This window comes from Gouania willdenowi, chromosome 7 (genome assembly GCF_900634775.1).
Source record: "Gouania willdenowi chromosome 7, fGouWil2.1, whole genome shotgun sequence".
Lineage (NCBI taxonomy): Eukaryota > Metazoa > Chordata > Actinopteri > Blenniiformes > Gobiesocidae > Gouania > Gouania willdenowi.
The window spans coordinates 38,917,933-38,938,354 of NC_041050.1; the positions used below are offsets into that span (position 1 = coordinate 38,917,933).

The window sequence follows — 20,422 nt, forward strand, 5'->3', positions numbered from 1 at the left end:
GGTGTTGTGCGTGCGCGTGCCCGCGTCGCGCCGCTGTGTGCGCGCCTGTTGCTGAGGCTGAGGATGCTGAAGATGATGATAAAGTGATGCCTGTGAGCGGATCCGATCGCTTCATCGATCCGACGTGATCGATCCGATCCGCGCGGAACGGCACGTGTGACCACCGCCCGGACCGGGTGTCGCGCACGAGGCGCGTGCGCTGATCACCGGGTGACGGACGGCAGGAAGGGTGCGTGCCGCTGCGACAGACCTTCCCCGAGGCTCCGGTGCGGAGGACTCCTCGACCCTGCTCCGGGTGTTCCCGGTAAGGAGCTCCCGACCCGCCGCACCCCGATCCCCGGCCTCACCGGGGAGCGCCTCCATTCCAGAGTCCGTCAGCGGAACCGAGGATTTTAAAGTGCGGCGCTCGTCGGTGGCAGCGCGTGAGTTTTTAACAAAGTGTTCCTTTGTACGTAAAACTTAACGTTTATTCAGCTTTATAATTCTACACAGAACCAATGTTTTAAAGCTTAAAAATCAACCAGTGTCTGAGAGATGCTGCTTTATGAGAAAGAGTCTGGATTGTTTTTATGACAATATTAATAACATGTTCTCATGTTGTTATTAATGTTGTTGTTTATGAGTCCCACCCTGCACCACGTGCTGCTGGTGGTCAGTGTGGCCTTAAATAAACCACTGTGTGTGTGTGTGTGTGTGTGTGTGTGTGTGTGTGTGTGTGTGTGTGTGTGTGGTGTGTGTGTGTGTGTGTGTGTGTGTGTTGTGTGTGTGTGTGTGTGTGTGTGTGTGTGAAAACAACTTCCATCTTTTAAACGAACAAACCCTTATTTTCACGTTTTATTTCATTATGAACAGCAGGTTTAACTTCACAATAAAAGCCCCGTTCGTTGGCATTAATCTGAGCACCAGCCAATCACAGCTCAGAGCTGTGGTCACGTGACCCGTTCATTCATCTTTGTGTGAAACTTTGAGGCTTTTCTCTCACAGTCTCAATGAAGCTTTAAGGAGATTAATTTAATCTGAGGGATTTTCTCACTTCCTGTTTGATCCAGAATCATCAGAAAAATCCAACGAGAGATTTGTGACGTTTAAACGAACCCTGACATGTTTTCCCACGCAGTGACAGCAGTGAGGTGTGCTGGCAGCTGTCAGAGCCTAGCACTGGGTGATGATGAAGGCTCGTTCCTCCTCTTCCTCGTGTGCTGTTGCTGATGAGGATGAGGAGGATTAGAGGATGAAGGAATGGGAGCAGATTTGATGGAAGTGGGCGGAGCTTCACGTTAATCCTGATTTTTATTTTTTAGATTTTCATCTAATTTCTCTTTTATTTCTTCCAGCCTCACTGGTGCATGTGTTATCTGATGACTTCTCATACTCGGTCACCAGTTAACATGATCACCAGCTGATTTAAAACACCACAAACTAGTCAATGCTCAACGGCTGGAGTCATTTTGTGTGTTTTTTATTGTGTTTGTCTGTTTATTGTCTTGTTGTGCGTCTTTGTTTCCATTTTGTGTCTCACGATGCGTCCATATGTTACTACTGCAAACTAGTCAATACACAACAGCTCATATCACTGAGGGGGCGGGGCTTCACAGTCAGGGATGGACGCTGTGATTGGTTGAAAGTGTGAGAACATCAGTGGCGGAGCCTCACTGACGAGACGAAGAGCCTCGTGTGGGTCCAGAACCGCAGGGTGAAGATCACTGAGTTATGAAGACACACAAACACACACACACACATACAGACACACACACACTGTAACACACATACAGAGACACACCAAGTATTAATGAAGATATGGAAAGCTGATTGATCATATATTAGATATCTTTGATATAAAAGCTCAGTTTCCTATACTAGTGAGGTCTTTAACTGTTACTAGTTTACTAGTAGAACACTGAAACATGTACTGGTTTACTAGTAGAACACTGAAACATGTACTGGTTTACTAGTAGAACACTGAAACATGTACTAGTATCAATCAATCAATCAATCTTTATTTGTATTGCGCCAAATCATAACCAATGGTATCTCAAGGCACTTTACAGTAGAGCAGTCTTAAGGACGGACTCTTCATTTTATGGATACACACATATGCATATATACGTATATACACATACATATGTATCCCACACCCAACATGAATTCATCATGGCAGCAAGGAAAACCTTCTGTTAAGCAGCAGGAACCTTGTGTGGATCCCATTCCTATGATGAACAGCCATCCACGTTATGCTGTGTTGGGTGTGTGCAGAGGAAAGGGTGGAGACAGAGCCGCTGAGACTCTGTAACTCCACACTGAGGATCCCACGGACCTGCAAGACAAAAGCCAGAAGGAGTACAGGAGCAAACACACAAGGGAAGAAGCAGACATAGAGGGAGTGTTTGAGAGAGGAATGGGACCCCCCCCCCGGCAGTCTATGCCTATTGCATCTTAACTATGAGCTATGAGCTGGTTCCTAACTAAAAGCTTTATCAAAGAGGAATGTTTTGAGCCTAACCTTAAAGGTAAAGGGGGTGTCTGCCCCCCGAACCGTGGTTGGTAGATGGTTCCAGAGAAGTGGGGCCTGATAACTGAAAGCTCTTCCTCCTATACTACTTTTAGAGACAAATGGAACAACGAGTAGTCCAGCATTTTGAGAGCGTAGTGTTCTGGGGGGATTGTATGGCACTACAAGCTCCTTGAGATAGACTGGTGCCTGTCCATTTAGGGCTTTATAAGTGAGAAGAAGAATCTTGAATTCTATTCTATATTTTATGGGAAGCTAATGCAGAGAGGCTAATACAGGAGTAATGTGATCTCTTCTCCTAGTTTTAGTCAGTACACGTGCTGCAGCATTTTGAACCAGCTGAAGTGTCTTAAGCGACTTGCTCGGGCAGCCTGCTAAAAGAGAGTTACAATAATCCAGTCTAGAGGTAACAAAAGCATGGACTAGTTTTTCGGCGTCGCCCTGAGACAGGATAGATCTGATTTTAGCAATGTTACGGAGATGAAAGAAGGCAGTTCTTGAAGTTTGTTTTATGTGAGAGTTGAAGGATAAGTCCTGATCAAATAGAACCCCAAGGTTTCTAACAGTTGTGCTTTGTGCCAGAGTAATGCCATCTAGGGCAGTTAGGCTAGCATAGGTTTCCCTAAGGTGTCGTGGGCCCAGTACAATGACCTCAGTCTTGTCTGAGTTGAGAAGAAGAAAATTTTGGTCCATCCAGGCCCTAATGTCCTTTAGACAGGCCTCAAGTTTAGATAGCTGATTTGTCTCACCTGACTTCATTGATACATACAGTTGGGTATCATCAGCATAGCAGTGAAAGTTAACAGAGTATTTTCTCATAACATTACCAAGGGGGATCATATAGATACAGAAGAGGATTGGACCTAGCACAGAGCCCTGAGGAACCCCGTAGCTTACTTTAGTGTACACAGAAGACTTATTATTCACGTGTACAAACTGGTACCTATCAGATAGGTAGGACTTAAACCAGTTTAGGGCAGTCCCTGTGATTCCAAGTAATTCCTCTAATCTCTCTAGTAGAATATAGTGATCTATAGTGTCAAAAGCTGCACTAAGATCTAATAAAACCAGCACTGAGAGTCGTCCTTCATCTGAAGCCCAGAGTAGATCATTAGTTACTTTAACTAAAGCAGTCTCTGTGCTGTGTTGAGCTCTAAAGCCTGACTGGAAGTCCTCGAACAGGCTGTTGTTTTGAAGAAATTCACAGAGCTGAGCTGCCACAACTTTCTCAAGAATCTTTGAAATAAAAGGAAGATTAGATATAGGCCTGTAGTTTGATAAAGTGCTGGAATCAAGAGTAGGTTTTTTGAGAAGGGGTTTGATTACAGCTACTTTAAAGGACTGTGGCACGTAGCCTATTGATAGGGATATATTTATTGTCTCCAACAAAGATGGGCAGACTAGGGGAATAATTTCTTTAAACAGCTTAGTTGGGATCGGATCTGAAAGGCAGATTGATGGTTTGGAGGATGAAATATCAGAGTTAAGTTCCTGAAGTCCTATATGTGTGAAACAGTTTAGGTTAGGCCTATTTACATTTAATGGTACAGCAGGCCCAGGTGAAGGCAGGGAGTGGCTAATTTTATCTCTAATCTTGTGAATTTTATCATTAAAAAATGTCATAAAGTCCTCACAGCTGAGGGCTAGTAAACTAGTAGAACACTGAAACATGTACTAGTTTACTAGTAGAGAGGAAAAATCCCTACATGTTAACTAGTATGTGCTAAATATCCACTAGTTAAGTAGTAACATGTATTTTGTGTTAACTCGTTAACTCGTTAGAGCCAAGAATTCCACTAGTTAAACTAGTTTGACTAATTTTAACCTTACTAGTTAACTAGTTAGGATACACAGTTTTTACAAGTTAACTAGTAAAAGCAAAAAGGTTGACTAGTTATACTAGATATGTTTTTATGAGTCATTCTAGTGAACTAGTGAGACATAAATGTTAACTAGTTAGAGAAAACTGTTCTCACTAGTGTGACTAGTTAACATTTTAGCATTTACTAGTTAAGCAGTAAACATTTCTGAGCCTCACGAGTTAACTAGTAGGGTTTGAAATACTCCAACTACTGTGACTAAGTGACACAGCTTCTCTTACTAGTTACCTAGAACACTAAAATAATTCTTCACTAGTATAACTAGTTGACATTATGAGTTTAACTAGTTAACCAGTAATCATTTATGTATTACTAGTAAGATGAAGACATATCAACTAGTTAACATTTAAGTCTCACTAGTTCACTAGTATGACTCATAAAAACATATCTAGTATAACTAGTCAACATTTTTGCTTTTACTAGTTAACTTGTAAAAACTGTGTATCCTAACTAGTTAACTAGTAAGGTTAAAAATATTCAAACTAGTTTAACTAGTGGACTTCTTGGCTCTAACTAGTTAACGAGTTAACACAAAATACATGTTGCTACGTAACTAGTGGATATTTAGCACATACTAGTTAACATGTAGGGATTTTTCCTCTCTACTAGTAAACTAGTACATGTTTCAGTGTTCTACTAGTAAACTAGTACATGTTTCAGTGTTCTACTAGTAAACTAGTACATGTTTCAGTGTTCTACTAGTTTACTAGTACATGTTTCAGTGTTCTACTAGTAAACTAGTACATGTTTCAGTGTTCTACTAGTTTACTAGTACATGTTTCAGTGTTCTACTAGTAAACTAGTACATGTTTCAGTGTTCTACTAGTTTACTAGTACATGTATCAGTGTTCTACTAGTAAACTAGTACATGTTTCAGTGTTCTACTAGCAAACTAGTACATGTTTCAGTGTTCTACTAGCAAACTAGTACATGTTTCAGTGTTCTACTAGTTTACTAGTACATGTATCAGTGTTCTACTAGTAAACTAGTACATGTATCAGTGTTCTACTAGTTTACTAGTACATGTTTCAGTGTTCTACTAGTAAACTAGTACATGTTTCAGTGTTCTACTAGTTTACTAGTACATGTATCAGTGTTCTACTAGTAAACTAGTACATGTATCAGTGTTCTACTAGTTTACTAGTACATGTTTCAGTGTTCTACTAGTAAACTAGTACATGTTTCAGTGTTCTACTAGTTTACTAGTACATGTATCAGTGTTCTACTAGTAAACTAGTACATGTTTCAGTGTTCTACTAGTAAACTAGTACATGTTTCAGTGTTCTACTAGTTTACTAGTACATGTTTCAGTGTTCTACTAGTAAACTAGTACATGTTTCAGTGTTCTACTAGTAAACTAGTACATGTTTCAGTGTTCTACTAGTAAACTAGTACATGTTTCAGTGTTCTACTAGTAAACTAGTACATGTATCAGTGTTCTACTAGTTTACTAGTACATGTTTCAGTGTTCTACTAGTAAACTAGTACATGTTTCAGTGTTCTACTAGTTTACTAGTACATGTTTCAGTGTTCTACTAGTTTACTAGTACATGTTTCAGTGTTCTACTAGTAAACTAGTACATGTTTCAGTGTTCTACTAGTAAACTAGTACATGTTTCAGTGTTCTACTAGTAAACTAGTACATGTTTCAGTGTTCTACTAGTAAACTAGTACATGTTTCAGTGTTCTACTAGTAAACTAGTACATGTTTCAGTGTTCTACTAGTAAACTAGTACATGTTTCAGTGTTCTACTAGTAAACTAGTACATGTTTCAGTGTTCTACTAGTAAACTAGTACATGTTTCAGTGTTCTACTAGTAAACTAGTACATGTTTCAGTGTTCTACTAGTAAACTAGTAACAGTTAAAGACCTCACTAGTATAGAAAACTGAGCTTTTATATCAAAGATATCTAATATATGATCAATCAGCTTTCCATATGAAGATGCTTCCGCTGTGCCTTTGAGCCACACACACAAAGGTCCTCCTCTGTGTGTGTGTGTGTGTGTGTGTGTGTGTGTGTGTGTGTGTGTGTGTGTGTGTGTGTGTGTGTGTGTGTGTGTGTGTGTGTGTGTGTGTGTGTGCGCGCGCGTGTGTGTGTGTGTGTGTGTGTAAATGTAGGTCATTCAGCTCTTTTTCTGCTCAGCAACACAAATCCCAACTCTAAGGCCTCGTGTCTCATTGGCTCAGAGATTCATCCTCTCAACCAATCACCTTTACACCTCTGAGCGCTCTGTGTGTTACAGTGTGTGTGTGTTATTATCAATAATGATAATAATATGCTTTGTAAATATTTCCGGTTTTGTCACTGACGAGGATATGAAATGAAATAATATTTTTCTCCGTTTGGTTTGTTATTGTTTTCACACCAGCTTTAATCTGACTGTTCTAGATTCTAGGTTCTAGATTCTATTTCTGGTTCTTGTTGGTCTCTCATTCATGTCTATGTTAATGTGCAGATCAGATTCTTCATCCAGTCCAGTGTGCGTGCGTGTGTGTGTGTGCGTGTGTGTGCGCGTGTGTGTGTGCGTGTGTGTGTGCGTGAGTGTGTGTGTGTGTGCGTGCGTGTGTGCGTGTGTGACCTCCAAATTAAGACAAAAACAAACCTAATGATCCAATAGTTTTACTCTCAAAGCAAGTTTGTAATGTTGAGCATAAAAAATATGAAAAGAAAATATATATAAAAACATTGTTCCAGAATTGTTTTATTTGTTTTTTTGTTCATGATTTAAATAGTTTATTAATGTTGTGCCGTTCATTATTAGTTCTATCAGCAGGGGTCAGTATGTGTTAAAAAACAATAAATACAAACAGCTACACTTTTATTTTGAAAGGTAGAACGGAAGTGGTGAATTGTCAGCGTTGATTTGACTAAAAAGTGAGAGTCAGAAACATGAGTTTACCGGGAGTCAGCTGATGGACTACACAGGTTCGGCTCTGGTTCGGCTCTGGTTCGGCTCTGGTTTAGCTCTGGTTTGGCTCTCTTGGACTAACTGAGGGCTTTTGCGTCTCGCAGGTATTTGAACGTGTTTGAACTCATTTATTATTTTAAAAAACGAATTAAATTAAAGTACAAACACAATATTTAACTTTTTGTTAATCAAGTGAATTGTAAAAAATGAAAGTGACAATTTAAAGTTTTCCTTTCTTTTTTTCCTTTATTTATTTTTGAACATGTTGATATTAGAGGATTGATTTAAATAAATAAACTAGATGTAATTGAATATTTACCAGATGGAACCAGAAAAATACAGAATTGTGGTGAAGATCATAGCAGGAGAAAAAATATTAATGATATCAATAATCAGAAGCAGAATTCCTTTATTCATCCCAGGGGGAAATAAATAAATAAATAAAATAAATAAGTGTATAATTAAGTAAAAGACTGTTAAAAATAAGGATCAGATACACACACATTACAGTGGTAAGAAATAAAGTAAGATTAAGAAAATCATGAATATTGTAATTCATATGATAAATATAGATGAATAGTAAATACTGTGTCAATGTTTGTTTATTTGTGTGGCTCCTGTAAAGTTTACAAATCCCATTTTTTACCTCAATGCTGGAAAACAGAGATGATCTGAGGTCACATGACCAAAGTGTGAGGTCAGAGAAAGGACACACACACACACACACACACACACACACACACACAACAGAGAGAGAAAGGTGAAAAGCTGCAGCTGCAAAGACAATGAAATGCAAATATAGGATTTGAATATTCAACACACACTGTGTGTGTGTGTGTGTGTGTGTGTGTGTGTGTGTGTGTGTGTGTGTGTGTGTGCGTGTGTGTGTGTGTGTCAGGGTTGTTTGATGTGTAAAATCTCTCATCTTTTAAACCTTCAAATCTTGAATTTGTTTACATGTTTATGTTGATGTTCAGGAGTTTGTTTGTTTGTTTACAGTTTAGTAAACAATTGTAAATATGTGATTATTTACAGGTTCACTGAGTGTTTACAACACAACAATAATAACTGTTTACTCTTTAATCATGTTTACACGTCAACAACTGCATTGTAATATTTAAACTAATGCTAAAACTAGTCGCTATTTTTTTTTCATTTAAAATGAAGGAAGTGATTTATGCACCAGAGTAACTTATCCATGGCTTTTTCTTTATTTTGTTATCAGTTTGGCGTCACCAGTGAGTAAACATCACATATAAACCTTTTCATTAGCCTGAGAATCAGAAAATGCTCATTTGTGTTTGTTTTCAAAGTATAATATGCTAACTAGCATGAAGCGCTAGCAGCAGCAGCATTAGCCTGATTACAGTAAACTATAAGCATAAGAAGCTGTAAGTGCACCGATATGCAGACATGGAGTAGTGAGGAGGAGCAGAGGGGTTTTCCATAAAGCAGGTTATGTTCAAACTCTGAGTATCTCATTCCTAAACGTGAGGTATGTTCTTCTGAGTATGTTGCCATGGCAACATTGTCCGTGAACTAAACCTGGTCGCTGGCAGGTTTTATCAAAGAAACCCTGGGTTTCTACGTGGCTCCGCCCACATGAACACCGTTTCTGAACACTTTAATAAACTTTAACACTTTTCTCTGAAACACATTAGTAACATCACACACCACAGACGTGTTTACATCATTACTAATGTTGTGTTGCTTTAGGTTTTTGTGTAAACGGTAGTTTTCTTTCTAACATTGTAGATGTAGATCATTTAGTGAAAGTCACTGAGAGGTTGATCTACATTAAAACATCTACTGACGTCTGTAGTAAAGTTCACTGAATACAAACCTGTGGATCATATAAAGGAGCAGATGATTGTTTAAATAAATCAACTTTTAAGAACCAATTATTGTTTTATATTATTATACAGTTAAATCTGTAGATCATTCATCTTTGAAGATGGGTCGTGGGTTTGCGTCCCGCTTCAGTGTTTTTTTTATGACATTTTTTAGGACGTTGAGATGACTCTGGCGACAATATTACATTAAAAATCAATATAAATGATTATATATGAAGCAGCAGTCACTGTCTTTACATCCAGTATAACAGGAGGGCTCTCTATGCAGATATCCTATGCTGCTGCCACGCCTCCTCAAACACATTTTATTCATATTATTCACCACTCGTCACATCACTGAAGAGATAAAGTGATGAAGTGACCAAAAAGTGTGACTAATTACAGGTGATTTAAGCCACAATAATCACTGAAGACTGAACTCACCTTTAGAACAGGCTGATATTCATCAAACAACGGCTTTTTTCACCCATTACGGTGAATAAATCACTCTATTTTCCGGGTGGTTGCCATGGCAGCTCGACTCATCTTCGATCCATTGATGATGGCTTTTTATCGCGCGCGTGCACGTAAGTAACCCAAGGTTTACATACTCAGGGTTAATTAACCCACTTCATACCAGCTTTAATGGAATCAGATAAACAGAGTTTCCTATCGCGGGGTATGTTGACCCAGAGTTTATGGATAGACTCAGAGTTTGTTAACCCTCCTTTATGGAACACACCTCTGGAGTTTGAACAAAGTGAGACCTTGTTTACTGGAACTAGAGCCCCGCCCCCATCATGCTCTAATTGGCTGAGTTGATGAATGATTGGCATCTTACTGGATTCTAAATGTGTCAATCAGCCAATTTAAAGCAATCAAACATGTGACTTATAGCTCAGAGTGACTTATCATAGGATTAGTGCGGGAACGTAAGAAACTACTTAAAAAGCTGCTGAAATATAGTACGAGAATACGGTGACCTCATGTTGAAAACACATCAAGACAAAACAGAGGCTTCACAGCAGGTTCTTATCCTATCAAATCAGTACACACACACACACACACACACCTGAGGACGGGTCTGAGGAATGTGTGCAGCATCTTTATCTCTTCATCTCTCAGCTTCGAAACCATGGCAGTCTGCTGCCTTTCAAAATAAAATGTAATGTAAATATGAGGTAATGTCAGCTTTTTATAAAAAATGACTAGTTAGCAGTAGCAGTTAGCACTAGTTAGTAATTAAATTTAGTTAGCAGTTAGCACTAGTTAGCAATAAAATTAGTTAGCAGTTAGCACTAGTTAGCAGTACTTGTTAGTACTAGTAAAAAATAAAAACTAGTTAGCGGTAGCAGTTAGCAGTACTAGTTAGCATTAGTTAGCAGTAACAGTTAGCATTAGTTAGCAGTAACAGTTAGCACTAGTAAGCAGTAGCAGTTAGCACTAGTTAACCATAGCAGTTAGCACTAGTTAGTAGTAGTAGTTAAAGGTAGGGTAGGCGATTTTCCAAAGCTAGCATGATTTTGAATGTAGCTTCCCCGACGACTCTGCCTCTACCCCCTCGCCCCTCTCCTCTGTGCACCGTCTCACTCACATGCATGAGCACAGCTGCTGCAGAAGAGGAGCTCAGCTCATCGCTTGTATTGTGTAGAAACGTTGTTGTCTCATTCAGCAGTAAATAAACAATAAACTTTACCATTATATATGTTAAAACACATGACCAAAAATTCTGTTTTAAGTCAGCGGTGACGCGCTTTCAGTGTGAGCTCGTGCATGCGAGGTGGTCGAGAATGAGCAGAGAGACAGGGAGACGTGATTGGTTAAAAAAAGGGTTCCTTTTTTTCCATTGGTCGAAGTTATTAAAGATTTACAGCTGCTACAGTTGATGGATTTTCTTAGTTCCTTTTTCAGAGAACATGAGATCTTCATTTCTGTCAGGACATAAAGACAATTTCAACCAAAAACTTAAAAAGTGTATCTGGAGGAAATCGCCTACCCTAGCTTTAACAGTAGCTGTGTTTGTTCTCTGAGGCTGATAAACAACACTCAGCAACACTCAGCAACGCTTAGCAACTCTCAGCAATGCTTAGCACTGCAGGATGATAAATATGTAGCTGGATCTGTGGATCTCAGTCTGCTAATGTTTAGATGGAGGAGCTAACAGGGCTCATATTGTACCTTTTATACCTTTTGTGGATTATTGTTGTTATTGTTGTGATGTTGTTGGTGCTGAACCTTCAGTTTTTCTTTCGTCTGAACAGAAAACCATGTAAACGTCCCCTCACTTCCTGTCGCTCTGTAGCTCTTGTCCTCCTTCCTGTTGCCCCTCTACTTCCTGTTAGCCGTTCTACTTCCTGTCCTCAGGGTGTTGGGGGGGGGGTGTAGAAAACAGGTTTAGACCTATGGTTTAAACCTGGTTTATAGCCATGTGTGACAGCGCATGCGCTGCAGCTTTTACGATGAATAAGCAGCCAATAGAAACCACTGCTGAGACCAACAGGATGTGACATCATCTGTTCCTGCGCAGTGAAAATAAAGGACAGACGCGTTAAAATAAAAAATAAGAATAAAAAAGGTTCTGTTGTCTGAACATTTTAAAAGTAGTAAAGGGAGCACTAAACGGTAAATTAAAATGAACAGAGGGAGGAGCTCAGCAGTGCTGTGTGACGCTGGATGTCACATCCAACACTGTGTACGGGAGGTGCGTGCACTGTGCGCACATCTTTTAAAGTGATTATGTATCATTGTCATTGGGAGCCTTAGTGCTCCGCCCTGTGACTGTCCCTGAAGCCCCTCCCTCTCTGTATATCCACAGCTTTCTCATTATTAATCTCTGATCAATAAATGGACACATTTATACAGTGCGTTAAACGGAGACGATGAATACACACGTATCCTTATATATTATTACTGATGGTTTAAACACATGGAGACTATGATAGCTCATTAAAAGTACGGTGCACATTAAACATGTAATAATGATTCTATCGTCATATTAAAACATTTTCAATGATATTCTGTTTTTTTTTTTTTTTTTTTTAAATAAGTATGACTTATATAAGTCTTTTTGACTTATTTTTCCTTTTGTAGATCTTTATTGAGTGTTTTAAAGAATCACTAAATGACTTCTTTAATAATGATGACGTGGTTTCATGAGAGTGAGTCAGCAAATTAAACCTGGTCAGGAGCAGGTTTGACCCACAGACTGTGTTACTATGGTAACCAAGTTGTTTTCTCTTTGATGAAACCGCCGTTCCAGTTAGAACCCGACTTAATGGAGCCGGACTCTCAGGTTAAATCTGGACTTAACCCTGAGCTGGGTTTGATGAAAATACCCTGAGCAGCTCAGAGGTCAGAGGTCAGAGGTCAGAGGTCAGCTGAACCGAACCCAACCATCGATGCTTGAATGCTGCTTCAGTTTAGAATCTGACAGCGACCTCACGCCTCCTCCTAAACAAAGGACTGGTTCTGACGGAGCCAGCTCCAGTCACCATGTTTATTGTTTATTATGTGATCAAAACACTCGACTCATGCACAGCCACCTCCATATTGTGTACGTTATCAGTCACCATGGCTACGCCGTGGTTGGGCTTTTTAAGAGACGCTCGTCAGACTTTGTCCCTGTGTGGGACACATGGGGGACAAACGAAGTGGGCTGTAACAGTCATGTGACCCAGTCTGTTTTATAACTGATAAAGTCTTTAAAGTTAAATAAAGTTAGTGAACATGTGGTAACACTAGTTCAATGAGAAATAGTGCTGCCAGACTAATGAATGACTCTGTGATGTTGGCTTTCACTGTGAGTTCAGACGAAAGTTAAATCTTTAGTCTGTGTTTAGTCTGAGTGGAGAGATAAAACATGTTGGAACACGCTGAGTCACTGAGCTTTACTCAAACATCTGCACACAAGCAGAAACTCTGGATCAATAAGTCGATTATTGGAAAATATCAGAGGAGACAAAGCAAATACAAACAAAGGAAACATTCTTATTAACATTTAGAGAAGGTCAAAGGTCGTATTTACATTTGATCTTCATTTTTTACTACAACTATAAAGGTCCCATATCATGCTATTTTTCACATTTCACATCTCCATTTGTTCTAAGAACTTTAAAAACATAATATTTGAGGTTTATTTTCCCAAACTCGCCTGTTTTCCAGAGTTTTAGCCTCTGAAAAGTCACTTTCTGAGTAACTCTACACCAACAGGCTGCTTTGCAGCCTTCTTATGCATATTCATGAGTGGGTGTGTCTATAGACAGGACACTGACTTCCTCCTCCCCACACGGTGACGTAGGGTCAGAGGATGGCCCGCCCTCCTCCCACCCACTCTGTAGCTGAGCTCATGCTGCTTTATGAACACGAGACAGAGCGTGGAGGCGGGGCTTTCACTGCTTCCTGGAGGTGTGGCTTCTCCAGCTCATTGCTGCATCAAATTCGCGTCATCAAATTGTGGCGAGATGTTTGGTCTCACCCTGCAGTAAGAAAGGAGCAAAGTACAGAAAAGTTGATTTAGTTTAACATGGGCCCTTTAAACTAGTTCTCTAACCTCACTTACCAGTCGTTGAATGATGCGTTCAGTAGAGGTGAAGCTCTTAATCAATGATTTTAAAATAATTAAAAACACTGAATAGTTTATTAGCGATCACATGACCCTGTTTCTGTGATCTAATTGGTTCTCAAATGCTGACGTGACCTCCCTCTACAGGCCAGGTGTGGAACTGCAGCCTCAGCTCTGTTGATGGCAACAGGAGTGAACTACAGGAGCTGCTATCAACCCCATGTCAAAGTGAGACACACCTGTCCATAGGGAGCGGGGCTCTGTGCATAAGGGGCGGGGCCTAAATCAAAATGTGACGCCATCTTGTGGTCACTCTACACAGGTGAGTCAGAGTGTGTGGGGAGGTGAGCAGGAGTCGAGCAGCGAGGAGGGAGGAGGCGGAGTCACATGGGAGACACCGACCATGGAGGTCAAAGGTCAACTCATCTCAGCTCCAGGTGAGAACTGGCGTTAGGCTGCGTTCACACTGCAGGCAAATGTGGCCCAAATCCAATTTTTTGGGAGTCAAGTGACCAGATCTGATTTTTTAAAAGCAGTGTAAACAATCAAATCTGACCCGTATCTGATCTTTTCAAATCAGATTTAGACCACTCTAATATGTGGTCCTGAATCAGATACAGATCTGATCTTTTTCAATGCGACCTCAGTGTGAACGGACAAGGAGGATTTAATGCTCATTTGATACGTTGACGTCATTAGTAACCGCTGAATGCTGCGCTGCAAAAAAAAAAGAAAAGACTGTTGTGAGCTGAGAAGGAGAGGCTTTAAGCATCCACTGTTAAATCTATTCTTTTTCTGCACAAGAATATGGATTATCCTTATATTTGATACGTGGGTTATGTAAATAGATCCATTATCTCAGTCTCAAGCATGCTCTGCACACCTGTGATCTGTTCTGTGACATTAACAGTTGTCTGTTAATAAAAGCACTCTTACCACTAAAACAAACGTAAATATGTCATTTATATGAGCAAAATAATAGGTTTTAATTGTTGGTTGCTCTGTCGGGTTCTGGTCAAAGCTTGGATTAGGTTCATATCATAAATGGTCTGTGTTTGATAGCAAACCGGCTCTTTTTCTTTCTCCTCATCCTGCTCCACCTGATCATTCATTCTCTGGCTCCACAACAACTTTGAGACAAACGCATCAATGTGCATGTGGGTCAGATTTGAGCCACAAATCGTTCACACTGGAGTCTGATACAGGTCACATTTTAAATGGTCATGTGAACAAACAAAAAATCAGATCAGAGCATTAAGGCTTGCAGTGTGAACGTAGCCTTATTTTCTGATTGTACGCCAACCCGTCAGTTTACATGTTTAACCTTTATTTACCTTTGTTTACCTGTGTTTACCTGTGCAGACTCCCTCACCTGTCCTGACAGAAAGAAGAAGGAGCAAATGGCAGAGCTGCTGGAGAGGAGGCGGAGCTTACAGGCACTACTGAGTTCCCGATTGGCTGAGCTGAGACGCATCTGTCTGCAGGAAGCAGTGAGTACGAGAATGAAATGATCTGATTGGTTATTGGCCAGGTGAGCAACAAAATCTCAACGTGTGTGTGTGTGTGTGTGTGTGTGTGTGTGTGTGTGTGTGTGTGTGTGTGTGTGCGTGTGTGTGTGTGTGTGTATCAGGAGCTGATAGGTGAGGTTTCCTCTGACTTTCCTCTGGATGTTGGTGAAAAGCTTCCCTGCGTTACACGACGAGCTGCGATGACGCGCCCAGGAAACAGGAAGTGTCGCACAGAGGTGAGAGGAAGTGGCTGACATGTGGTGCATTCAGGGGATGCTGGGAAAATTAGAAGCACTTTCTTCAATCTAGAATATGGTAAAATAAAACTCAGAGGTGTGTGTGTGTGTGTTTCTGTGTGTGTGTGTAGGATGAAGACTCTCAGCGTTCAAAGCTGAAAAAAACTTTATTCAGTTCAGCTCTGAGAAAACATAACGACGAACACAACACACACACCCACACACACCACGGGAAGAGAACTGTACACAGGGGCTGTCACACAGGTAAAACACACACACACACACTCACACACACAAACACACACACTCAGCCATTGTTTCAGAGGAAACAGCCTTTTCCTGCTTGTGTTCTCAGATGATACAGTGAAGTCCGAGAGCAGCTCAATATCTGAGTCTATGGGACACGACAACGGTAACACACATACACACACATGCACACGCACTGAGGTGCAGGTTGTGATCTTGTTCTTGTTCTTGTTTATTTTCTAGATCAGTCCCAGTGTCGCCCTCTGCTGGTTTCTACTGGTTCTCCTGTGGAAGTTTATTATCAGAGCAGGAGGAGGAACTCACTGCTCTGCAGGTAATCATCCATCATTCATCATTTCATTTCATTTATTTAATTATTTAACACACATAAAAAACAACATTTAGGATGCAAGGAGGGAACGAAGCCTAATGGGTTTGTACAAGAGCTCCTCCCCTTTCAATAAACACAAACTATAAACAAACTTCACAATTATGAATATCAAAAGACAAATTCATCCATCTGTCATTCAACCATCCATCATCCATCCTGTGATGAGCAGTAGTTGGATTTTGTTTCCTGTAAATAAATGTTCATTTCTTCCTCTTCAGGACCGAGCCCCCGGAGCCCCTCCCTCCTCTTAAGCTCCACCCCCTGCCTCCCCCACCCCCTCCTCGCTCTCAGGACTCCTCCTCCTCTGGTCCGTCTGACCCTGGCGCAGGTGGCGGGGTCAGCGGGGGTCACCGTAGCAACAACTCAGATGGCCTCCTGGACCGCGTCCTGTCACCAGAGGAGAGGCCGGCCAATGGCGTGGTGGGGCGGGGCCGCAGAGGAGGGGCCTACAGCGAGGTACTGATGGACTTCGTCTGGAGCCGACAGCACCAGGTGCAGCGGCAACAGTCGCAGCCGGCCCGCCATCCAACCACAGCGCATCCCGTCCTTTACAACGGTCAATCGCCACCTTCTTCCCTGCAGGCCCCGCCCCCACCTCAGGGAGCCCCGCCGACCTATCGCGGCTCAACCCACAGTGAGCAGCAGCGAGTTAAAGTGACCCGCACCAAGTCCTGCGGCCCCTTCCTGCCCGTGTCCCCTGGCCGAGGCGACGCCCTCTTTCCTCCGCTGAGCGCCGCCATCCAACCGGACCCCCACCCGTACCTGCTGCCGCCCCGCCCCCCCCAGCTCCACCTCAACCAAGACGCTCAGCTGGAGGATGCCACACGCAGCCTCCACAAGGCGCTCGCCCTCGAAGGTTAGTGACCAATGACCACGCGCAAAATCAAATGCCATGTCTAAACTCATTGTGTTCCATACAAAGACTTTCAGAATAAAAGCACAGTGTTGACTTTTTGCTGTGCTGTGATTGGCAGGACTGAGGGACTGGTACCTCAGGAACACGCTAGGCTCTGCCCAACTCAACCAGACGAGCGGGAAGGTTGCCCTCGCCAAGGTGAACGGTGGGGTCAAAGGTCAGAGCGGCGCGCTGCAGCGGCGACGGACGACTCACGGCGTCCTCCATCAGCCAATTTTTCAGGCGGAGCTGGGTTCTCACCAGCATCACAAGCCGACACTGCCACACTCGGCCACATTCCACGGCCAACCAATGACGGGCAGGTGGGTCACATGACCAGTGAAAGACACACAATGAGTCAAAGAACCAATTTTGTTCAGAAGTCTAATAACAAGGCGTGTCTCTGTGTCCTCAGCTCTCTACACGACACCGTCACAACCCTGAAACAGGACAAGCAAACCCTGGACCAGCCGTCAGCTGGTACTTTGGTCTGAAACAAGAACCAATAAGGACACAATGATTAAGACCAATCACAGTCTGTTATCCTGCATGTCCACGTCACTGAATCAAATGCACCCAGGAGTCTTCAGGTTAAAAGGTGACGCCCACAGGATCTGACCTCATCATCTGACATCAGGGCTGTAAAATCAAACCAAAACCACTCAAACCAGTGGAATCAGGAATCAGTGCTGCTGGTTTTCCAAGAAGGAAGCAGAATGTTCTCCTGGTTTATTTTACTGTTTCTCTGCAACCAAAGAAAAAGACAAAGATCAAAGCCATTGATCTTCTGTCAGGTCTGGATATCAGTGGAAGATGTTCTCCATCCAAATAAACTCTGTCCTCGTTTGTTTCCTATCCTGGGACAATTCAACCAATCAGAGACTTTAAAACCTGAAACCATCAGGATTACTCTGTTACTCTGTCAACCAAACAACCAAACAATGAACTAACCAACCAACCAACTACCAAACCAATCAACCAATCACCCAACCGACCAAACACCAAACCAACCAACCAACCGACCAACCATAGTCACTTCCTTTCAATGTCCCTCAAAGGTTCCTCTAAGGTTCTTGTTTTTGGGAGAACACTTCCTGAGAACTCCGGCTGTGAGTTTGTCGAGCGTAAAACGGATGTTTTTGTTTCTTCTCTGCTCAGACAATCAGACTTTAAACTCAGAGGAGATTTACTCGCTGACATCATCACCAGCTCAGCCAATCAGCAGTCAGTCGCTCCATCAGGTGACCCGTTGATCCCTCAGAGACTCTTCAGGTCTTTTTCTGCACTAAACCTCTGAGGCCAGCATTTGTTTATCGTTACTTTAACAAAACAAAGGTCGACTTTGATGCAAAACTTTCTCCATGTTCTGGTGTTGGATGGAGAACCTGAAACCAGCAGAAGTTTAAAGATGTTTAATGACTTCTTCTCAAGGAATTCTTCCTCTTTGTTCGACTCTTTGGTTCATGGACAGATCTTTGGATCTCATGAGTTTTATATCGTGCCATCTTTGGATCTCTGAGTCTCTGGATTGTGCAGCTCTGATTTTTTGATATTTGGATTTTTAGAACTTTCGATCTCTGGAGGTTTAGATCTTTATATCTTAGGATCACTGCATCCTTGGACCTTAGGATTTGTAAATCCTTGGATCTCTGGAGATTTGGAGATTTGGACCAGTGCTGCTGACTCAGCATCAGATACTGATCTAGAACCGGTTGCTGAAAACAAAATATGCAAAATGAAATGTTTTTCTAATAATCTAGATGTCTAAATCTGAATTAAATTTAAATCCCAGTCTTGATCGAGAGCCAAGTCAATATGGGTCAAGATTCAAATCTAGAATGGGTCTCATTTCTAGATCCAGATTTAATATATAGATGGACAAACTCATCTTATTGATTCTGGATTCATCTGAAGTTTTGGTTTCAGGTTTTAATTAAAATCCAGAGTTGTGTTCAGATCTGATCTAAACCCAAACCCAGCTTTAGATCCAGTGTTAGATCTGGATGGAAGAACGCGTCCAGAACTGAAGCAATATAAAGAGTTTTTAAAAACCAGTGTTTTCTAAGAGTTGCACTGACAATCATACAATGATGTCACAGCTGACGGAGCGCTGTGATTGGATGTTTGTCCATGAATGAGGTTTTCCATCCTGATAATTATTTATTGATTGTTTGATCATGTCTTGATTGTCTGAAGTGATTTGAGCTTTACGGGTTTTTGATGAAGCTGCCGTCACATGACTCAGGAAACAGCAACAGCCAATCACAATGCAGCATTTCACTCAATTGTGTTTGTTCTTTAACAAACTCCAAAACAATCAAATGATTTTTAGAATAAATAAACAAAATGTTTCCTAATTATGAGATGTTTTAAAGGGAAGAATCTGTTTTTGAAAATATTAAAATTTAATAGATTTTATAAACTTGTTTTTACAGTTTCGAGCAAAGCTTCGTGAACCAGTATTGTAGTATTATTTACATTTGACTGATCATGTGACCGCCATTAAAAAAACATGCAAATCCACCAAATCTATAATACTGCAGTAGAACAGTGTAGTACTGCAGTATTAAGAAAATACTGCAATACCAGACTAATACTACAGTATCTTTGCGGTTCTGCAATACTTTTATTTATTAATGATGAGCCACATTTTAGTACTGCAGTATTAATAAAAAACTGTAATACTTCTTTGAATATGTTTATGTATTATATGTCTGAACATTGCTGTATTGCTTTGTTGTACATTACTTCAGTTCCTGTATGTAACTGTAAATACTGCAGTAATTGTTAGAATATTGCAATATCCCGTCACTGCTAAAAATGTATTACACTGCACTGTAGTACTCTGTTTGCAAAGGTACTATTCAGTACTGCAGTACTCATATAGTACACCATAGTACTGATGTAGTACTCTGCAGTACTCTTCTGTAGTACTCGTGTGATGCGTTCAGGCGTGCGTTTTCTATCGGCCGTTTCTACGTTTTTCACTCTGAGCTCTTTCTGCTGTGTCATGGTTATCAATAAAGCCTGAATCTGTCCACAGGTGCTTTTTAAATAAAGTTTCTCTCACTGCTTCCCACAGACCTGCTGCTTCTCACTGTGATTGATTATTTAGTGATTAACATTATTATTTTGTTTTCTACTGGTCGTCACCTAAAACAGTGAAGCCCCGCCCCCTCAGTGACAGTGAAGCCCCGCCCAGCAGAAATAAACAGAGTTTTCAAACCTTCCACGACACATTTCCTACTTACTGACCTGTACTGTACTGTATATTTATATGACATTACATGTTCTCAACATCTGGGTCGGTGCACAAAATCATTTCCAGTGGATCACAGAAAAAACATTATTGTGACTCCACGTCTGACAGCAGAAGCTCAGTTTTACTTAATAATAATAATAATAAAAGTTATACTGGTTTATTTTTGTACTGGTTTATAGTGGTTCATACAG

At 41.1% G+C, this 20,422-nt stretch overlaps 1 protein-coding gene across 2 annotated transcripts; it reads left to right on the forward strand.

Moving 5' to 3' along the window:
* Positions 1 to 45: 45 nt before the first annotated feature.
* ccdc120a (coiled-coil domain containing 120a) lies at positions 46 to 20,043 on the forward strand. Of its 2 annotated transcripts, none has more exons than XM_028453021.1 (11): positions 46 to 422; positions 13,841 to 13,921; positions 14,016 to 14,130; positions 15,056 to 15,183; positions 15,324 to 15,437; positions 15,569 to 15,701; positions 15,793 to 15,849; positions 15,927 to 16,017; positions 16,293 to 16,930; positions 17,049 to 17,292; positions 17,385 to 20,043. In XM_028453021.1, the coding sequence occupies exons 2-11, from the start codon at positions 13,874 to 13,876 to the stop codon at positions 17,461 to 17,463; spliced, it is 1,647 nt and encodes a 548-aa protein (XP_028308822.1). In that variant the 5' UTR covers positions 46 to 422; positions 13,841 to 13,873; the 3' UTR covers positions 17,464 to 20,043. The 2 variants fall into 2 exon arrangements, with proteins under 2 accessions (XP_028308822.1, XP_028308823.1); XM_028453022.1 differs by lacking the exon at positions 46 to 422 and adding an exon at positions 7,286 to 7,404.
* Positions 20,044 to 20,422: the final 379 nt, after the last annotated feature.